The 20,167-nt window shown below is 41.7% G+C and overlaps 1 protein-coding gene and 1 long non-coding RNA gene across 3 annotated transcripts in view; one reads left to right on the top strand and one right to left on the bottom strand.

Moving 5' to 3' along the window:
- Positions 1 to 20,167, bottom strand: part of LOC102962196 — a 55,987-nt gene that overhangs the window by 32,611 nt on the left and 3,209 nt on the right. The window contains exons 2-3 of the long non-coding RNA XR_006219824.1: positions 16,964 to 17,058; positions 16,716 to 16,852 (exon numbers count right to left, since the gene is read on the bottom strand). This is a non-coding gene — a long non-coding RNA (uncharacterized LOC102962196). The remainder of the gene's footprint in view (positions 1 to 16,715; positions 16,853 to 16,963; positions 17,059 to 20,167) is intronic.
- The window catches only part of ITPR2 (inositol 1,4,5-trisphosphate receptor type 2), a 487,005-nt gene continuing 486,697 nt past the window's right edge, over positions 19,860 to 20,167 (top strand). For both annotated transcript variants that reach the window (XM_042991994.1, XM_042991993.1), the window contains exon 1: positions 19,860 to 20,046. In XM_042991994.1, the coding sequence (XP_042847928.1) occupies positions 19,955 to 20,046 (92 nt within the window). In that variant the 5' untranslated portion in view covers positions 19,860 to 19,954. The remainder of the gene's footprint in view (positions 20,047 to 20,167) is intronic.

The raw sequence follows: 20,167 nt of genomic DNA, 5'->3' as shown, positions 1-20,167 counted from the left end.
GTAAAGGTAGACTGATAAGAGGTTCAATGTCTGTGCCCTGGGGCCCTCCTTTGTTTAGCTGTTTGGGATACAAGAAGGAGCCAATAAAGTTTGAGAAGTAGGCGATGAAATGTAAGGTACGTCAGGAGAGTATGGTGTCCTGGAAGCCAGATGGAAAAAATATATCAAACAGAAGGGAGTGATTAACTGTGTACAATGCTGCTGATAGGGCAAGAAAGATGAAGACAGAAGACCATTGATTTAGCATCATGGAGGTCACAGGTGATTTTGACAAGAGTGGCTTCAGTGGATTAATGGGGAAAAGCCAAAGGGTTCCAGGAATTAATGGGAGGAGAAAAATTTAAGGCGGAAAATATGCACAACTGTTCGGAAGATTTTCTGTAAGGAGTGAGTTCATAACAAGAGGACAGAAGGCACAGGAAATGACATAGATGCGTTGGCAGGTGCTTTCGGAAGCTTTGTTTAAATTGCTTCTATTCTCTCATTGAAATAAGTGGCAAGGCTATCAGCAGGATGGAAGTAAGGTTTGGGCGGGAGCTGTTGGCATTTGGAGAAAGAGCAGAAGGTTTGAAGTAGTCATCTAGAAGACTGGAGGAACGAACGGATTCAGAGAGCATGTTATGACTGCCACATTCCCTCGAGGTCCAGTAGTTATGTATTTAGAATGAGACGGTCAGTGTAGTCTTACATTTTTCTCTGGCACTGTACATCAGCAGTGCAGGTAGAGAGCAAGCTGAGCGTTGGCTTTGACCAGGATTGGAGTTTTACTAGGTGAATAACACAAAAAGAGATGATGAGGAGAGTTGAGAATAGTGCATGGAAATGGTTATAACGATCAGTTCTGATCCAACTGAGTAAGACAGGAAAGTAGGACCGGTGAGAGGCAGGTTACCATGGATTCGTGGTGGGTCAGTGTGATTATGGGGATTTAAAGCTGTAGTTAGTTAGAAAGATAGGAAGTAGATGGCAGTAAGGGAGTAAGCTGCTTAAGAGTGATATTGTGGGGGGCACCTGGGTGGGTCAGTTGGTTAAGCATCCGACTTCGGCTCAGGTCATGATCTCATGGCTTGTGAGCTCAAGCCCCACATCAGGCTCTGTGCTGACAGCTCAGAGCCTGGGGCCTGCTTCAGATTGTGTCTCCTTCTCTCTCTGTCCCTCCCCCACTCATGCACTGTCTCTCTCTCTCTCAAATAGAAATAAAAACATTAAAAAACATTAAAAAAGGAATGATATTGTAGGTTGTAATCATTGGTAATGATAGGACTGATGGCATGCTTATAGAGTGAGCAGCTGAAGCGAAGAAGAGGACTTGGGGTGAATTAAGTTGGAAGCCAGGATGTGAGAAAGACCATTTACATAGATATTGAAAGTATTATGAGTTATGACCAGAGAAGTGTTAGCAAAAGTAACAATGAGCCCAGAGGTAAATCTGCAAGGAATTGAGAAGTATAACTCAGGGGCTTGGTAATGACTATGACAAGGATGATTAATGCATATTTATGGTCTGATGAGATAAAATATTCTAACCTGGGAGCCACAGGACAGTAAAACTAAAACCATAATGCTAGAATGTAATAGATCTCATAAAAGAGGTACAAAGTGCTGACAGTGGTTCTCAAATGTTAGCAAATATTCTGATACTTGTTAAATGATTTGTTAAAATACAGATTGCCGCCTCCCCTCCCAAGTTCCTGCTGCAATAGATCTGGGATAGGGTCCAACAATTTGCATTTCTAACAAGTTCCGATGTCTAGGGGCCACATTTCAAGAACTGATCTGCTATGAAAATTCAGAAGAGGGATGGATTGCTTCTGGCTGCAGAGATCAAAGAAGGTTCATGAAGCATATTCTTTATTTCTCTGCAAATGCTCAGAAACAACAGAGTTTGGCATCATCAAATACCATACATTGACTAAAAAGCAGAGAAGTCATATTTTGGGGGGCCCCATATTTACTTACGCTGCAAATCAGAGATGCAGAGGAAATGTAGTTCCTTTATTTCTCTAAAATTTCATTGTATCATATCATTGTACATCTTAAACTTATACAATGTTTTATGTCAATTATATCTCAAAAAAAAAAAAAAAAAAAAAAAAAAAAAAAAAAAAAAAGCTAAAAAGAGCAGCTCCTGGCTGGCTCAGTTGGTAGAATAGGTGACTCTTGGTCTCAGGGTCACGAGTTCAACTCCACACTGGGGATAGAGGTTACTTGTAAAATAAAAATAAAAAAAGCTAAAAAGAAAAATAAAACTTAATTGTCTAAGGCTGATCCGATCTTCATCAACACTCCATCTGCTGGATGACTAGGACAAAGCTGACTTCTGTCCATTTCTGTTGAAAATTTGATCCAGTTACATACATTTAAATAATCTCTTTAGCTACATGTCAAATGTTTGGCCTTTTAGATTTCACCTGGCAGGATGTGGTTTTGTGACCTTGTGGCTTTGGGGGGAGGGTTTCCTTGTTCTGTATTCTGGCTTCTCTGTTCTCTGTGGTAATGTCTCTTGTCTGCCAGGTTGCTGCTGGCTCTGTTGGCATTCTTGACTGAGGTCTGTAACTCATCGTAACTCACTTAGCTTGACTGGATCTCATTGGTTCTCCTTGACTGACTTGGCATCATCTTGCTCACTACAGTTCCCTCCGAGTTTCTGCCCTGTTCTCTATCTGGCCACTAGCCTAGTGGATTATGGATCATCTCACCCTTCACCAGAGCGGAAAGTGATTTGTACAGTGGCTCTTAGCAGCCCCACTGTGTCTCAGCTCACATGCCTTCACATTCTTACCTTTAGAATCAGCACTTTGGGCTTCCATCTATACCACATGGACTAGAAACTCTGGGACCTGCTCTCAAACTTCCTTCTCTGTCCATTTCCATGGAATTGCTATTTTTTCTCTGCCATGACATACTGCTCTCCCATTAGTGTGGCTGACAATTGCTTGAGAGACAGCCTCCTTTTGGAGCCCTAACTGGAAGCAGGGCAAAACCCCTTGTCTGTCCTCAGTGCCACCCTCAAACTGGCCAGTGAGACTTCTTCCCTCCTCCAGTTTCTAAACAGTGAGATTCAGAGTATATCACCTCCCTCGTCTCCTTTCTTTTCCATCCCTGTATTTCTTGCATCCTGAGATACATTGTCTTCCTCCCTCCATTATTACCCCTCTTAAAGTCTCCTCTTCCTTTCCCTTATATTCCTTTTGCATTTCTTTCTCTTTCTATAAGTTTTAAGTGTATGTAATTTAAAAAATTCCCACTTTCAGGGGCGCCTGGGTGGCTCAGTCGGTTAAGTGTCCGACTTCGGCCCAGGTCATGATCTCACAGTCCGTGAGTTCAAGCCCCGCATCGGGCTCTGTGCTGACAGCTCAGAGCCTGGAGCCTGCTTCAGATTCTGTGTCTCCCTCTCTCTCTGACCCTCCCCCGTTCATGCTCTATCTCTCTCTGTCTCAAAAATAAATAAACATTAAAAAAATTAAAAAAAAAATTCCCACTTGTGTCTTCTTTAGAACTGATAAAACACATCTGTTAAGCATCAAGATATATCACCAGAATAGTATTTAATTGTAAGAAATTCACACACAGAAAACTTATGAATCTATTTCAATTTGGGATAAATGATGGAAACAGATAATAAAACATGTTTGGCTTTTATATATAGAAAATACTGTTTATACAGATGTTCAACTTTTTTGGTTAGCCACTTTATTGACCTAATATTTACATATAAATATATATAAACATATACATTATATATACATATGTATTTATATATAATATATAATTAATATTTATATATTATATATAATGTATATATATATGTGCATATATATACATTATATATATATATTTTATTTTGTAGTAAGCTCTATGCTGAACATGGGGCTTGAACTCATGACCCCAAGATTGAATCACACGTTCCACCGACTGAGCCAGCCAAGCACCCCTAATATATTTTTAAGGTAAAAATATTTGATATCCCTTAATTGTCATTTAAACTATGACATCTGCCTTTTTATCCTTGAGAGTCTCTATAATTAATAATTATCTTAACAATATATGTTTCTAGGATTTTTTAAATGTATGCTTTGGCGGGCACGTGCCATTATGCATATTGTTCATGGGTGACAATATATGGTTTGATTTTTCTCCCTCAGAGCACCAATTTTCTAAACTCTTATCCTTCTGTCAAATGATTTCTTTCTTTCTTTTTTTAATGTTTATTCATTTTTCAGAGAGAGAGAAAGAGAGAGAGACACACACACACAGGGAGTGGGGGAGGAACAGAGGGAGAGGGAGATACAGAATCCAAAGCAGGTTCCAGGCTCTGAGCTGTCAGCACAGAGCCTGACTCAGGGCTCAAACTCACAAATTGTGAGATCATGACCTGAGCTGAAGTCGGGATGTTTAACCAATTGAGCCACCCAGGCAACCCCCTTAAATTATTTCTTAATAACATACGTGACAAAATATCCCTATCAGAGGTGAGTGACAGTCGAAGAAGCTCACGAGCTTCGTTTTTATCGTGAAGTTAAAATATAATCCAGTTTAACTGAAAATTTAACATTTTGTCCAGAAAATAAAGAGGAAAATAGCAACTTGTGTGGGGGAGATTTCATCTGCCTCTCAGTGGGTGTAGTTCCTGAGAAGGGAATTGTTCATATACTCCTCCCTCTGTTTGACTGACCTCATAACTTGGACGCTGAGTGTATGACAGTTCTTGATTAGATTCTAATGTTTAAAGGGTAATTTTTTCCTACTTCATTCAAATTTTACCTTGATTCTGATTTTAGAATTCCATCTGCAAGCATGATGAACTGGAGCATAAAATTCACAAGATATTTAATATCAGTGTTTTCCTTTTTCTTAATACCTATCCAATTTTACATGGCTTACAAAAACAGGAGGCACTTTCTAATGAATGTTTACGTCAAAGTTTTTGAGGGCAGAAACAGTTTCTGGAATAACTACGTGCATAGTTCCTGGCACATAGTAGGTGGTCAATAAAGATTTGTGGAATAAATAAAATGCTAGTATGTCCCTTTAACTTTGAATAAATGGTTATATTTAAAGCATTTAAGGGGCACCTGGGTGGCTCAAGTGGTTAAGCATCTGACCATAGCTCAGGTCATGATTTTGTGGTTCATGAGTTTGAGCCCCACGTCCGGTTCTGTGCTGACAGCCCAGAGCCTGGAGTCTGCTTCAGATTCTGTGTCTCCCTCTCTCTTTCTTTACCCCACTCGTGCTCTGTCTCTTGCTGTCTCAAAAATAAATAAACATTAAAAAAAATAAAGCATCTAAAGTGTTCATGTCTACTTGCTTTTTAAGAACATTTTTAGGTGAATACAACACAATTAGTTTGTTTCCAAACCCTGTCTTATTGGTTCCAGGTTGACCTAGTCATGGATGACAAGAGCACAGAGAGACTGAGTTTGGGGGGGGGGGGAATAGAGGCTGATATTTCCATCAATTTGGTGGAAGAAATGGGTAATTACCCAGAAGTGGAGCAACATGAAAGCATCTAATGCAACGTAAACCTTCACAGGGCTCTTGAGAAAGGACAAAAGCTCTATTGGAAATAAACATGAATGGTGCTGGTGGATGTCACTTGGATTGGTGGGCTATGTTGCAGCAGGGGTGAGAGTAGAGAAAATGAGATCTCCTCTCTCCCCATATCCCTGTCTTTGGTCTAAGAATAGGGCTGACAACACGAAAGTCTGTGAAGGAAAAACAGGTCATGTAAATGTTAAGTTGGAAGAAAATTCTAATGACTGCAAGACAGATGATAAAACTCTAAGAATGTAAAGTTAATGTAGACTTGTAATACAGCTGCTGAAAAACCAATATGGTACAAATTTTCATGGACATGTGTATGCCTGTGTATTTGAGGAGACGGCAAAATATTAACAAATACTAAGGTATTAGTATTAGACATATGGGAAGGATATTTCAAATGCTGTGGCAATGGAAGAATTGTAACCTGTGAGTAAATTAGCATGTTCATCGGAAGTAAACAGAACAGACGCTGTTAACAAGTTTTCCTAAACTTTCTACCACTACTCCTTGGCCACCTCTGGTCCTACCCACTGCCATTTATACATTCTCTCAGAAATTCTATAATGCAAAGACAGACCCTTAAACAGTCTACAAGGAAGTGAGCATGTGTTCAAAACTTGGTGTTGTGATAGCATAGTTTACATACAAACATGGGTAAGAAGTGACGTCTTAGGCAGGTGTCCATCCTTTCCGGGAAATGAAAGTCAGAGTGAAGCAGCTGTGATGGGTTAGTATTTGAAGGCAAACAGTGTTCTGTAGTGTAAACTTCACTTCTACAGGAAAGATACTAGATTAGATTAGTTCAAGTGTCTTAAAGCATTCTTAAGAGCGATACAATCTGATTGAGCTGAGTTTAGGCCCACATATTTGAATATCTGTACGAGGTTCCCATTGAAAAGAGTTTAGTATTTTATCTATCAATATTTCTGTGTCATTTATTGCAAGGTATATTCAATATCATGCCTGTTCCAGTTTGATAAGCAGAGATTGCAGTGGAGATCAGGCTTAGCCCAAGGCCCATAGCTAAGGCAAAAAAATGGGAACAAGTTTCCTGGAACATGGTACCCAGAAATAAGCAGACTCCAAACACTGATAAGGTTGTTATGGACAACGGTATTCCAGTCTTAAATCCATTTCTGCCAAGAAGGGTGGATTCGAATTCTACAGGCTTCTTGAATTTTCACTTGGCACCTTTCTCTACTGAGATGTTCAGAAAGATGACAGAAGACTGGCCCAGCAAAAACTGAGTTACTTAAATGCTTTGAAGGTATGTGCTCTACTAATGACCTCACTACATAGAACATGATCAACATTTTCTTGAAAGTGTGCATTAATAGGAAAAGATTAATTAAAACACCGCAACCAAAAGTTTCCAAGCATGTATGCTGCACAACCGAATCTGATAATTTCATCTTCTACTGTCCTGCCTTCACTCTGCTGTGTTAACTTAGACTTTGTTTGAAAAATCTTTCTCATGGGGAACCGGGGTGGCACAGTTGGTTAAGCATTCGACTTTGCCTCAGATCATGATCTCACAGTTGGTGAGTTTGAGCCCCATGTCGGGCTCTGTGCTGACAGCTCAGAGCCTGGAGCCTGTTTTGGATTCTGTGTCTCCCTCTCTCTGCCCCTCCCCCGCTCACACTCTGTCTCTCTCTCTCTCTCAAAAATAAATGAACATTAAAAAATTAAAAAAAAAAGAAAAATCTTTCTCATAATTTCTTCTTTCGAATTTTTCAACTTAAAAGATGTCATTTATTTCTGTGTTTTTATTTTCCATTGAAAAGGTAACATATACTCTCTAAAACATTAGAAAAGTAAAAAAAATATTACCCATAGTTTTATCATGCAAGTCTTTTTTTTTGTTGTTTATTTTTCCTACATTTTAGTGACCATACTCAGTATGAACTTTTATCTTGCTTTTATTTTTTATTTATTTTTATTTATTTTAAAATTTTTTTAATGTTTATTTTTGAGAGAGAGAGAGACAGAGTGCAAGCTGGGGAGGGGCAGAGAGAGGGAGACTCAGAATCTGAAGCAGGCTCCAGCTCTGAGTTGTCAGCACAGAGCCTGACGCAGGACTCAAACTCACAAACTGTGAGATCATGACCTGAACTGAAGTCGGACACTTAACTGACTGAGCCACCCAGGCGCCCTTATTTTTTTTTAAATGTTTATATATTTATTGAGAGAGAGAGAGAGCAGGGGAGGGGCAGACAGAAAAGGAGAGAGAATCTCAAACAGGTTCTGTGCTATCAGTGCAGAGCCTGACCCAGGGCTTGATCTCATGAATCATGAGATCATAACCTGAGCAGAAATTAAGAATCAGATACTCAACTGACTGAGCCACCCAGGTGCCCTTATCCTGCTTTTAAAGTCATGATATAAGTCATTTTATATATTATTACGTATTCTTAATAAGAATTATTGGCTACATATTATGTCAGCTGCTACAGCTTACATTTGCTATTGTGCAATATTTACTTTACCACCAAGGTTTATTATTATTCATATTATGATAAACACAATTGTGAATAAAGTATTTTTCAAATATAGGATTATATCCTTAGGATATATTCAGTAGTTCCATTTTGCCATTTAAAATGGTTGTAGAAGATATGAGATTGGCTGTTTCAATATCAGCATTGGTTACTATAATAAAAAAGATTTTGCTAATCTGATACATGAGAAATGATATCTCACTATTATATTACTTTGATTTCTTTCCTATAATCAATCTTTTGCATATGACAGTTGTTGCAAAGTTTTCTCATTTTGTTGTCTACTTTTTAATTTTATTAGAGTTTTGACATAAAAATTAAAAGTTGTATGAAACGCACTTACTTGATATATTGCTTTATATTTTTATATTAAGGCATATGTATTTCTAAATTAAGAAATCACTTATTCATAGAGTGCTAAATTTAAATTCAATTTTGGGGGGGATATTTTAGAAATATTGAGTAATAATATATTCACCTGAACAATTACTTATTTACTTACTTAATTAATTGATTTAGAGACAGAGAGAGAGAGAGAGAGCAGGGGAGAGGCAGAGAGGAAGAAAGAGAATCCCAATTTGGAACCCAATGTGGCCTCTATCTCAGGAACTGTGAGATCATGACCTGAGCCAAAACCAAGAGTTGGTCGCTTAACCCACTGAGTCACCCAGGCACCCGCACCTAAATTTATTTTTATCTTAACATATTATGTGATATCCTAAAACTGTACAAAACTGGTATTCTCCATATAAGTAAATAATCACCTCAACATTATTTCTTGAGTAATCTTATGCTTTCTCATTGCTTTTTGATGTCCTTTATCATATATCTAATTCTTACAAATAATCAGGCCTGAAGACTGTGGCCATATGCCTGCCTGCACACGTAGCTGGTACAGCACTGCCACCCCAGCCTACCCCCCTCCCTTTTCCCATCCTCTTAAATTTTTTTTTTTTAACGTTTATTTATTTTTGAGACAGAGAGAGACAGAGCACGAACAGGGGAGGAGCAGAGAGAGAGGGAGACACAGAATCTGAAACAGGCTCCAGGCTCTGAGCTGTCAGCACAGAGCCTGACGCGGGGCTCGAACTCACGGACCGTGAGATCATGACCTGAGCCGAAGTCGGACGCTTAACCGACGAGCCACCCAGGCGCCCCATCCTTTCCCCATCCTCTAAGGAGTTTGCTCTGAGACTGGTTAAATGCAAGTCACATTTCCAGAAGCACGCCTCAGGAGGCCCAAGCTTCTGACCTCTCTGAAGTTTACTCCTTTGGTGCTTTGTAAATGTGCCTATCATTTAAATCAACACTCATCTTGCTCCTCTTAGCCCTTCAGATATTTACTTGGCCCGCATACCACCAAATGACTTAAAAAGACTGAAAAGCCCATGGAAAGATCCCATTTCCAGAGCATTTGCCCTAAGCAGATCATGGAATGGAGTCAGCATGACCGGGATTCAAGAGCACTAATGACTTCAGCACTGTGTGTGGGTGTGAGGGGATATGCAAGAGAAGTACAGGACAGAGCTCTTGCCTTGAGCAAACCCATGTTTTCGTTGGGTAACCAGGAGGTATATGCCTGAAATAATGCACACAGCAAGCCCACAGAACTACAATTCCTACCATATACACTTAAGAGAGGAAACCAAGGCAAACTTGGGGAAGAGGCTGGGGGTGGGAAAAAAGACTTCTGAGTATCTTCCCTGGTTTTGCCCTTATCTGAATTATGGTGCTATCTTCTCTTTTCTCTCCATGTATCTTACTAATTGGGGGATCTTGGATAGATTCCTTAGTTTCTCTAAGTCTCAGTTTCTTCAGCTATAAAATGGGGATAGGGGAGCCTGGGTGGCTCAGTCGGTTAAGCATCCGACTTCAGCTCAAGTCATGATCTTGAGATTTGTGGGTTTGAGCCCCATGTCAGGCTCTCGGCTACCCGTGCAGAGCCCACTGTTGATTCTCTGCCCCCTCTCTCTCAAAAATAAACATTTAAAAAATGGGGTTAAAATAGCGATTATCTCCTGGAGGTTATTACATATTGTATGAAGAGTGCTCCGCACAGAGATTCAAACATGAATGTTGTTAATATATGTTAGTTTCCTTCCTCACAGTCTATATCTTTCCCCTCTACCGAGACTTGTTCTCAAATCTTTTATTCCCATGGACATTTACTACTGGTGAGTTTAGCTTTATTTGTCTGTTTCCCTTCATCAAGACAGTTTAAAATACTAAAGTAATCATTTAAGAGTGACTGCTCAGAAATCCTGGGGGATCTTAGCACCTGGACTACAGTTTAAGAAGTCTCTCTTAATTTGCATGTTAGGACCTTAACAGGGCAAGCTGCCCTTCTTATGATCACCAGAAGTTTGTAAGAGGTGAGGGATGGTCAAAGTTTGGAGTACATCTTCCCCCTTATCACCCAGGGGACTGCAAGCATGACAGCGTTCTCTGGTGTCAGATGGCTGTTTTCCGTATGGGTTTTATCTGCTCCCTTCCGTGAAGAGATAAAAGCTGTCAGCTTGTAGAAGGCAGAGGTCCCATGTGACATTTTTGGGTGGTTTTGTAACACCAGACTGGAAATTTAGCCACTTCTCTTTCTTTTGGTCTCAAAACTTGTTTTCCCTATTATGTCTGAAATTTTCCTGTTAAAAATTAGATTTCTTTCTCTTATAGACTTTAAAAAAAATCCAAATCTCCCTGAAAGAGATCAAAATTTCAATAGTTATCAAGCATTTACTACTGTTTACTGAAGGGACTGATGTGTAAATGAAAGAGCTGTTGACTCAGAGTCTCTGGAGACAGGGTAGTGCTGGCTCAGTCACTAGTGTGTCCTCTTGAATGGGTCACAATATCTCTGATACTTGGTTTTCTTATGACCTTCAGTATTGCTTTTCTCTCAGATAACGATAATCACAAAAATAATTAGCATTTATTGAGCACTTACTTTGTGGCAGGTAACGTGCCAAGCCCTTTAAGTGTATTTTCTAATTTAAACCTCACAAGGAGCGTAGGAGGTGGGCACCATTATTTCCCTCATTTTATAGTTAAGGAAAATGAAACCTTGGTGATTATTCTTTTGGTAAAGACTGGCAAAAGGCAAATTAAAACTAAAATCAGTTCTATGTGATGTTGCATTCTTAAAAATTTTGGTATAGAGGTATGAGATCCTCTGAAGTGATTGATAAATGCTATCCTGATATATAGATGGAAGCATGAAATTATATTTAGGAAGAATCATTGTAAATTGAAGTAGGCAAGATTTGAAATATCCATATATTTTTCTTTAAAATTTCCATTCTTCTTTGTTATCGGAACGAGGCCATGAGCAATTCAATGGCAAGTAGTGTAAATACCTCTAAGAGCTACGACCCTATCAAATAAGTTGGAAGTTTAATAGGATGCTAATTTGGGAGTCTCATTGGCGCCATCAAAATACAATGAGGCCAAGATGCAAATTTTAAAAGAAAATATTTGAAAACTGGGGCTATAATGCTTAAAAACCCTGCTCCCAGACCAAAGATATAAAACAGTTGAGCTGTTGGAGATAAGAGAGAATTTTCTGATAGCAAGTGCTTTGTAGTGAGTTGTGTCTGTGTTCTGTCCTGCCCCACCTCAGTGCATGGGAGAGGACTCGGGTGTGGAGGGGAGAAGGTGGTGGTTGACACTCACATCTAGTCTAGTGAGAGGAACTTCAAAGGCTCCACTTGGGGAGCTTGCTGTTTGGCCTCTGCAGGTAGGGAAATAAAGTAGACTGATGTCACACTCCAGCTTTGGAAACAGAGAGGTTAAGGGTCAGGAGATGGGCTGGATGGCATTCTTGGCAGGAAAATCAGACTTGCTGCTGCTTTGAGATTGGCCTGCATTTCCAGAGTTTTCCCAGGCTAACAGATTGTTTCTTATGAACCATACCTTAAAAAGAGATCTGGTTTGAGATTATTCCTAAACTCCTATCCTACACACTGTCTTTGACAGTGGTTAAAATTAATATCATCACAAGGGGGGCAGATGGTACCTGGGGAAGAAGACATCATCACTTATATAGTATTCTGACTGAAAATGCTTAACTTCATCTAATTATGAAGAGATGCAAGACAAATCCAAATTTAGGAATATCCTACAAATAAAGGGCCTGTATTCTTAAAAAATGGCAATGTCACTAAAGACAAAGGATGGCTGGGGAATTGGTACAGATGAAAAGAGACTAAGGAGATTTGACAACTAAATGCTACATGTGATCCTGAATGGGGTTCTGTGCCAGAGGAACAAACTGCTTTAAAGAACACCGTTTGGACAATGGATACATTGGAATATGGGTAATAGATTAAAGTTTTAGATCAATGTTACATTTTCTGAACTTGATTGTTGTACTCTGAATATACAGTAGTTCCCCCTTTATCCCTGGTTTCATTTTCCATGATGATTTCAGTTACCCATGGTCAACTGTAGTTTAGAAGCAGATGATCTTCCTGACAAATCATCAGAAGGTCAGTAGCCCGACACTATGTCACTATGCCTATGTCATTCACCTCACTTCATCTCATCACATAGGCATTTGTCATGTCACATCATCACAAGAAGAAAAAGTGTTAAGTATGGTATGATAGGGTATTTTGTGAGAAAGATGCCATATTCACATAAATTTATTACAATATATTATTATAATTGGTCTTTTATTATTAGTCATTGTTCATGTCTCACTGTGCCTAACTTATAAATTAAACTTTATCATAGGTATGTATGTATGTATGTATATGAAAAAACATAGCATATATAGGGTATGGTAATATCTGTGGCTTTAAGCATCCACTGGGGGTCTTGGAATGTATCAGGGGGACTAGTGTGTAAGAGAATCTCTTTGTTCTTAGAAATACATGAATTATTAAGACGTACATGGGTATGATGTATTCAACCTACATTCAAATAATTCTGAAAATAAATTGTGTGTGTGTGTGTGTGTGTGTAGAGCAAGACAATGATAAACAGACATGACAAATTATAAAAATGCTGATTTGGGGTCGAAGTTGTGTACTCTCCGTGTAACTTTTCTGTGTTTGAGATTATTTTGAAATAAAAATGAGGGGCTCTTGGGTGGCTCAGTTGGTTGAGTATCTGACTTTGGCTCAGGTCATGATCTCACAGTTCGTGGGTTTGAGCCCCACCCACGTTGGGCTCTCTGCTGTCAGCATGGAGCCTGCTTCAGATCCTCTGTTCCCCTCTCTCTGTGCCCCTCCCAGCTCACTTCTTCTCTCTCTCAAAAATAAATAAACATTGAAAAAAAAAAAAAAAGAAAGAAAAATAAGACATTTTCTCAGCAAGGCCTCCCGTTAGTGAATGCTTGTTTCAACCTTGCCTCCTACCTGTGGCCACATACAGTTCCCCTTCCAGAAATGCTAGTAAGCTCCACCCCAGACCTGCTAAATCAGAATCTCTGGGGATGAGGCCCAGGGATCTGTGTTTTAACTCTCCGGATGGTTATACACACTAAAGTTTGAGAAACACTGGTTTAGACTACTCAGGAACCATGTTTGGAATTGGAGTGTGGTGTTAATTCAGGCTGTTGGACATGGGAGAAAGGTGATGGATATTTGGGTGGTGGCCACAGGATCTAGCTCACAACAGTGGGTGAGGTTAGTTATGAGATTATCTTTCTATATTCTCCCCAATACCATCCACTATCGTTTTCCAGCTTATATCTGGAGATCTCAAGTACACAAGCATTTTTTAGCCCCAAATTTCCCAGCAGGAAGTATAAATGCCTAATTTATATTTATTAGAGAACAAATCCATAGATTCTCCATAGAAAATATAATTGATTATGGTGAGCTGAAAGAGTTGCCTATTTTCAGCTTAGTGAGGTAGTGAGGGGTCATAGAGCTTTTTTCTTGTCTCCGTGGAGGATATTTTGGAAGGGAACCTGTAAGGAGTGGTAGTACTCATGAGACAAGGAGCTCTGACCTTGAATCTCCTAATTGGAGGCAGCTTGGTACTTGGTATGTGAGACTTGTCGATCTGTCTGAAAAAGGAAAGAGGATTGGAGAGAAAGGGGAAAAATTGATGGGATGGTGGGGGAGCAGTGGAGCATCTTATATGGCCACTTTGGTGCAGTAGGGATGCCTGCCTGAGTCTGGGGCTGGCAGGGCCCAGTGCCAAAGAAAATGTGGAACCTCTTGTTCAAAAATAAGAATTTCAGGATCGTGCCAGCAAAACATCAAGCCAAGCACGGGACCCTTCTAAGTACTGGACAACGTGCTACAGCACAGCTCGTACAACCATAAGGCAGACCCTGCCTGAATCTCCCCTGGTCAAAAGGAGGCCACACTTGCTAGAATTCCACCCAAGAGTGTGGTCTGCCTTTGGGTATACTGTCAGTGATGGAGCTAAGGGGGTTTGCAAGAAGTCAGGCCAGGGACAGCACTCCCACTTCAAAGAAGTGTGCACTGCAGAAATCCTTCAGAGCTACTAAAAACATCACTCATGTGTCCAACAGAGAGCTAACATTTGACACCTACCTAAGTGCAACCAGTCAGTGTTGACCAGACAAACAATAGTCAAGAGGATCTGAGATCACACACCCAGGTCAGAATGATATATTTGCCCATTTCATCCTGATCCTGCTTCCCTATCCAAACAGGGAAGGAGCTCCAATGCACGGACAGGAGTAAAGGAATTAATGGCTGCCTCATTTATCTAAGGAAGTCTGGAAGAGATGAGACCAACATTTTAAACTGATCTGGAGTGAGGTATGTGTGTAATGTTTAATAACTGAAAATAACTAAATCCAAGGACTGTCCTTGAAATATCATTAAGGAATAGAATATATAGATTTGGTTGTTGCAAGGGAGTTATTTAAAAACCAATATTTTATTTGTACCTCATTGAGGCGACTGCTCAATAAACGGTTACATATTAAAAATTATATTTAGGGGCACCTGAGTGGCTCAGTAGGTTAAGTGTCCAACTTTGGCTCAGGTCATGATCTCGGAATCTGTGAGTTTGAGCTCTGCATGGAGCTCTTTGCTGACAGCTCTGAGCCTGGAGCCTGCTTCAGATTCTGTGTCTCCATCTCTCTCTGCCCCTGCCTCTCTCTCTCTCTTTATCTCTCAATCCCTCTCAAAAATAAATAAACATTTAAAAAAATTAAAAATAATTATATTTAGTACAAGACAGGGGAATGAAGAAAGCTATTCATGAAAGACTCAGTTGATGGATCCCGGATAATAATCCCTTTCACTTCTAGTCTTGAACTGAGGATATCCAAGTGAAGAGTGAATATAAATCACCCTGAAAAGATCTCTGATGGAAGAACATTTTACTGGACACTTATTTTTTAATACAATCAATCTTTTGGGAGTAAACATTTTAAATATTATACTATGCTCTCTTTATGACCTCTCCTATAGATTTTTTAGGGCAGTGATGACTGGGCCTTTGCTAAAGTGATTCACAGTCTTAGCACAGGAGACTCTTTGAATGCCATTTGGCTGAATTGATGTTTGTGACATCTACTATTAATCCTATCAGGGGTAATAAAAATACTTAAGCATTACAAAAATTCCACATCAATTATTTATTGCTACATTTATCTATCTACTATTTATTGAAGCTCTAAATGAGGACTGCTAAGCCCCATAAAGGCTAAAGCATGAATTAGACACTGATCTCATTCTCAAGATGCTTCTAGTTTGGTAAGGCTCAAGTGTATGGAAATAACAAGAAGGCAAGGTGGAAAGTGTTGAATGGTACCTTAAAAAGGATGTGACCTTAGACTCCTGCCCTGAGCTCTGAGTTCTAGAAGGCCCTATTCTGGACCAAGGAGACATGCCCACCAGCAGCCTGAGATTCCTCCCACTTTTAGAATATGTTCTGGGTATCTGACATCCCAGCCCTTATCGATCTTCCCAAGTGTAGACTGCACATCTGGTGTGTGCCGGGGTGGCCCAAGGAGTGGCCAAGGAATGACTACCTGTAGGGACTATCGGTGGGAAGACTTGGAAATGTGGGCCAATTCTCCCTGTACCACCTGTAACAGTTTATTACCTTAAATTGCAACTTTTAATGTTTAGACTATGTTGCAAGGGTCTCCAATTACTCTTGCCCCGGAGGCCCACAAATGTTATGGGCAGGGTGGCCTGGCTATGGGAATTCATGAAGAGCAAGAACTTGGCCTTGGCAGTATTGGAAGTTTCACTGGGGAGGTAGAGCTTGAACAGGCAGAGCTGGGAGAAGGGAAGGAGGAAGAGGAATTTCTGACAGAGGGGAACATCACACTCAAAGACATGGAACTGAAAGTGTCAGTTTGCATGTGGGGAATCTAGCTTTCCATGAGGACATCAGGAGTGGAAGAGTAGAAACAAAGGAGACCAGATCATACACTACCCAGAATGCTAGGACATGGTGAAGTGTCTCGTATTCTCAGCACAGGAGATCCATTTACATGGACTGATGTTCATGACATCTAATATTCACTCCAGTAGGGTTAGGGTCTTTGAAAATCTTTATGTAGACAACGGGGTGTCATTGTAAGTGTGAAAAGTTTTGATCAGATCAACTTTGTAAAGAGAGAGTGCTGGCTTGCCATGAGGATGGTGAGCAAGGATGGGGGCAAGATAAAAAGAAAATGTATTTGAGATAATGGAAGAGGAAGAAAGAGGTAGAGAAAGGAATAAGACTTGGTACCTGGATTCTAAAGAGGTTGGTGAAGCCATTTGATGAAAAAGGTGATTTCTACGGGTGCCTCGCTGGCTCAGTCAGTACAGCATGCAACTCCTGATCTCTGGTGGGGAGTTCCAGTCCCACATTGGGGGTAGAGTTTACTTTAAAAAAAAAGAAAAGAAAAAGGTGATTTCTATTTGAAGCTGGACATTTTTTACTTTGCATAGTTAGTCAGATGGTAGTAAGGAATTAAGTAATGTGTTTTACCCTACCTGGGGTTTCACTGAATTCTTTTTAGTCATACGCTGACACCTTTTTTCCAGTCCGGGCAGTTAGATATGAGGATACCCTTGCCCAAAGTAGGTGTCTGGTGGGACCAAAAGGACAAGGTCAAGTTAAAGAAAAGAAACACTGAACACAAGTGTAAGTGTGAAGAATGATTTTTCAGTGAGTCTCTTTTAAACTTACCTGGTTTTCCTCTCCGTTCCCCCCAACCTGAGACTATTTTTTTCCACTGACTTTTGTAACAGCTTTATTGAGATATAATTCATATACCACAACTCACCCATTTAAAGTGCACAATTCAATAGGTTTTAATAGTCATAGAGTTGTGCAACCATCACCACAATCTATTTTAGAACATTTTCATCTCCCCAAAAAGAAATCCTGTGCCCTTTACTTACCTACTCCAAGCCCTAGGTAACCACTAACCTACTTTTTATCTCCACAGATTTGTGTACTCTGGACATTTTTTATAAACAGAATAATATATGATCCCAATGTCTGGTTTTTTTCACTTAGCAAAATCTTCTTAAGGTTCATTTATGTTGTAGCATGAATCACTACTTCATTCCTTTTCATGGTCAAATAATGTTCCCTTGTGTTTATCTACTCATCAGTTGACGGTCATTTGGGAAATTTCCACTTTGGGGTTTTATGAATAAAACCACTATGAGTATTTGGGTAAAGGTTTTGTGTACATATAAGTTTTCATTTCTCTTGGATATATACTTAGAGATGGAAATGTTGGGTTAAATAGAAATTCTGTGTTCAACTTTTTGAGGAAGTCCTAAACTGTTTTTCAAAGTGTTGTGCCATTTTACATTTGCACTAGGAGTGTCTGAAGGTTCCAAAATCCAAGGAAAAACATTTGTGACTTTGACCAATAATTGAACATCCATTAAATGTATGGCAGAGGGCTGTGCAACATAGAGAGTGATAGATAGATTGTCATATACAAATCCCCTGGATAAACAGAAACCTCTGTTTCTTTTAATAGTTCATGTTTAATGCCTTGGAGGCCCCAAACAGTAACATCATTTGTGTAGACAGAGGAGGATTTCTATCATCTAGGAGGCATTTCTAAGTTGCTAAGTACCCTTTTCCAAAGGAGAATGCAGATGTAAAGAGATCTGTCAGCTGCATGGTAGGACAATGACTGGGTCCAGTTTATCTCAGCACTCACAGGCCTTGTGCTAGCATTTCCTGGATTCTGGGTCTAACACTCTATTGTCTTCTTTCCTGCAGGCTTTCTAAACACACATATTTGAACATTAAGCTTATTTTTCTTTCATATTCCATTATATGGCCGTAAGTCTCAACCAAAACCATCTATGAATTGTAAGACATCTCTGAACTATAATTTAAGCTTTGGTCAGTTGCACAGTTTGAAATACACCACTCTGCATGTCCTGAGCTCCTCTGCCTTTCTGTAAACCCGGTTCTGTGAAGATTCCTCGGGTCGCAATTCTTTGAATTGCGTCCTAAACGAGTTTGCCTTCTCCAGGTCTCCCAGAAAAATAGAGCAAAAGGCTTCTAAAATGATATGATGAGGGGTACAAACACAACAGAGGAGTGGAAAGGCATCCTGACACCATTTTCATTTGTCACCGCTGGAGCTTTAAGGGTCAGCAGACGTCGTCTGGGAGATGGTGACGGTGGGCTCCCGAGGTGGAAGGTTAAACCTTGGGTTGGGGTTAAGGAAGTGCAGGAGGCGTGGCTTGGAGACTTAGAGAAGGTTCACCTCCACAGGTTGGCCACAAAACTGCTGGCTCCTCAAGTGATGTTTACGTCCATTGAAGTTCGCACCCACCTGGACATCAGCTGACAGGTCAGGTTTCACTAACTCCTTATACTTGAGACAAAAACCCAAACTAGATACTCCAAATAGAGACAGAGCCTCCCTTCCCTCCCTCCATCCTTCCCTTTCCTCCTTCCCTCCTTCCTTCCTTCCTTCCTTCCTTCCTTCCTTCCTTCCTTCCTTCCTTCCTTCTCCTTCTCTTTCCTCTCTTTATTTTCCTTCTTTATTATGTGTTTATTTTCTATTTCTATTCCACACCCTCCACCCCCCACTTCACCTTCTTCTCCCTACGTCGGCAAATTACCCTCCCCCACCCCACCGATCCGACCCCGGCTCCACCTTTTCATCTCCTGGCGTTTAGCAGGCTCACTCCACCGCGCGCGTCCCCCGCGCCCGCCAGGCCAATTCTCACCCTCCCTGCTCCCTTAAAAGCCCAGGGAAAACGTCTTGGCCCCACCATCATGCACTTTCCCGGGAGGGGACTGTCGTACCCCAGGCCCATAAGCTCCAGGGCGGCTATAAATCTCCCTTTTCCTCGCTCTGCGGGCCCGTGCCGCCCCTCCAGCGCCAGAGGCTCACCGCAGCGCGCCGCTTCCCCGGTGGCCCGGCCTCCCCAGAGTCGCCCCGCCCCGTTCCAGCTCCGCCCCCGGCCGCAGCTCACTGATTGGCCTTCCACCTCCTTTCCCCGGGCTCCTCTCCTCCCCTCAGCCCAATGGGCATCGCCACCTGGTCCAAAAATTCCCCCAAGGGGACCGAGCGGCTCTGCCACCACCAGCTCCTGCAGGGCGGCGGGGACCGCCGCGGTGGGGCGCAGAACGAGGAGGGGACCCGGAGCGGGGGAGCGGAGGAGGCGGGAGGAGGAGCAGAGGTGTTGGAGAGAAAAGTTCTGAAAGGAACAGGAAACCTGCCGGGGAAGCGGCGGCTGTGGCTCTCGGCCCCCCACCGCCCCCCAGGGCTGCGCACGTCGCGGGGCGTCCGCCGCAGCGGCTTCGCTCCGGGCCGGCTTCCCCGGCGCGGGGGCAGGGCTGAGCCACGACACTCGGTCACTCAGGCCGTGCCCTTCGCTGCCGCTGTCGGCGCTACAGCTGTGCGCTCCGTTCCGCCTCTGCCGCGGCGGCTCCCCGGAGAGGGCGGCGAGGGCGCAGGGAAGAGGAGGGACGTCTACTTTGGAGCATGAAGCAGCATGTCTGATAAAATGTCCAGCTTCCTCTACATAGGGGACATCGTGTCCCTGTACGCGGAGGGCTCGGTCAACGGCTTCATCAGCACCCTGGGGTAAGCCGGGGACGCGGGCTGCGCAGCGCCCGCGCTCTCTCTCCTGAACCATCCCCGCCCCTGCTCGCTCCGCCGCGTCCCCCTGCTCCCGCCCGGGGGGTGGCCGGGCCGCGCGGCTGGG

The sequence above is a fragment of the Panthera tigris genome, chromosome B4 (genome assembly GCF_018350195.1).
Source record: "Panthera tigris isolate Pti1 chromosome B4, P.tigris_Pti1_mat1.1, whole genome shotgun sequence".
Lineage (NCBI taxonomy): Eukaryota > Metazoa > Chordata > Mammalia > Carnivora > Felidae > Panthera > Panthera tigris.
This window is presented reverse-complemented; position numbering and strand designations above follow the sequence as displayed.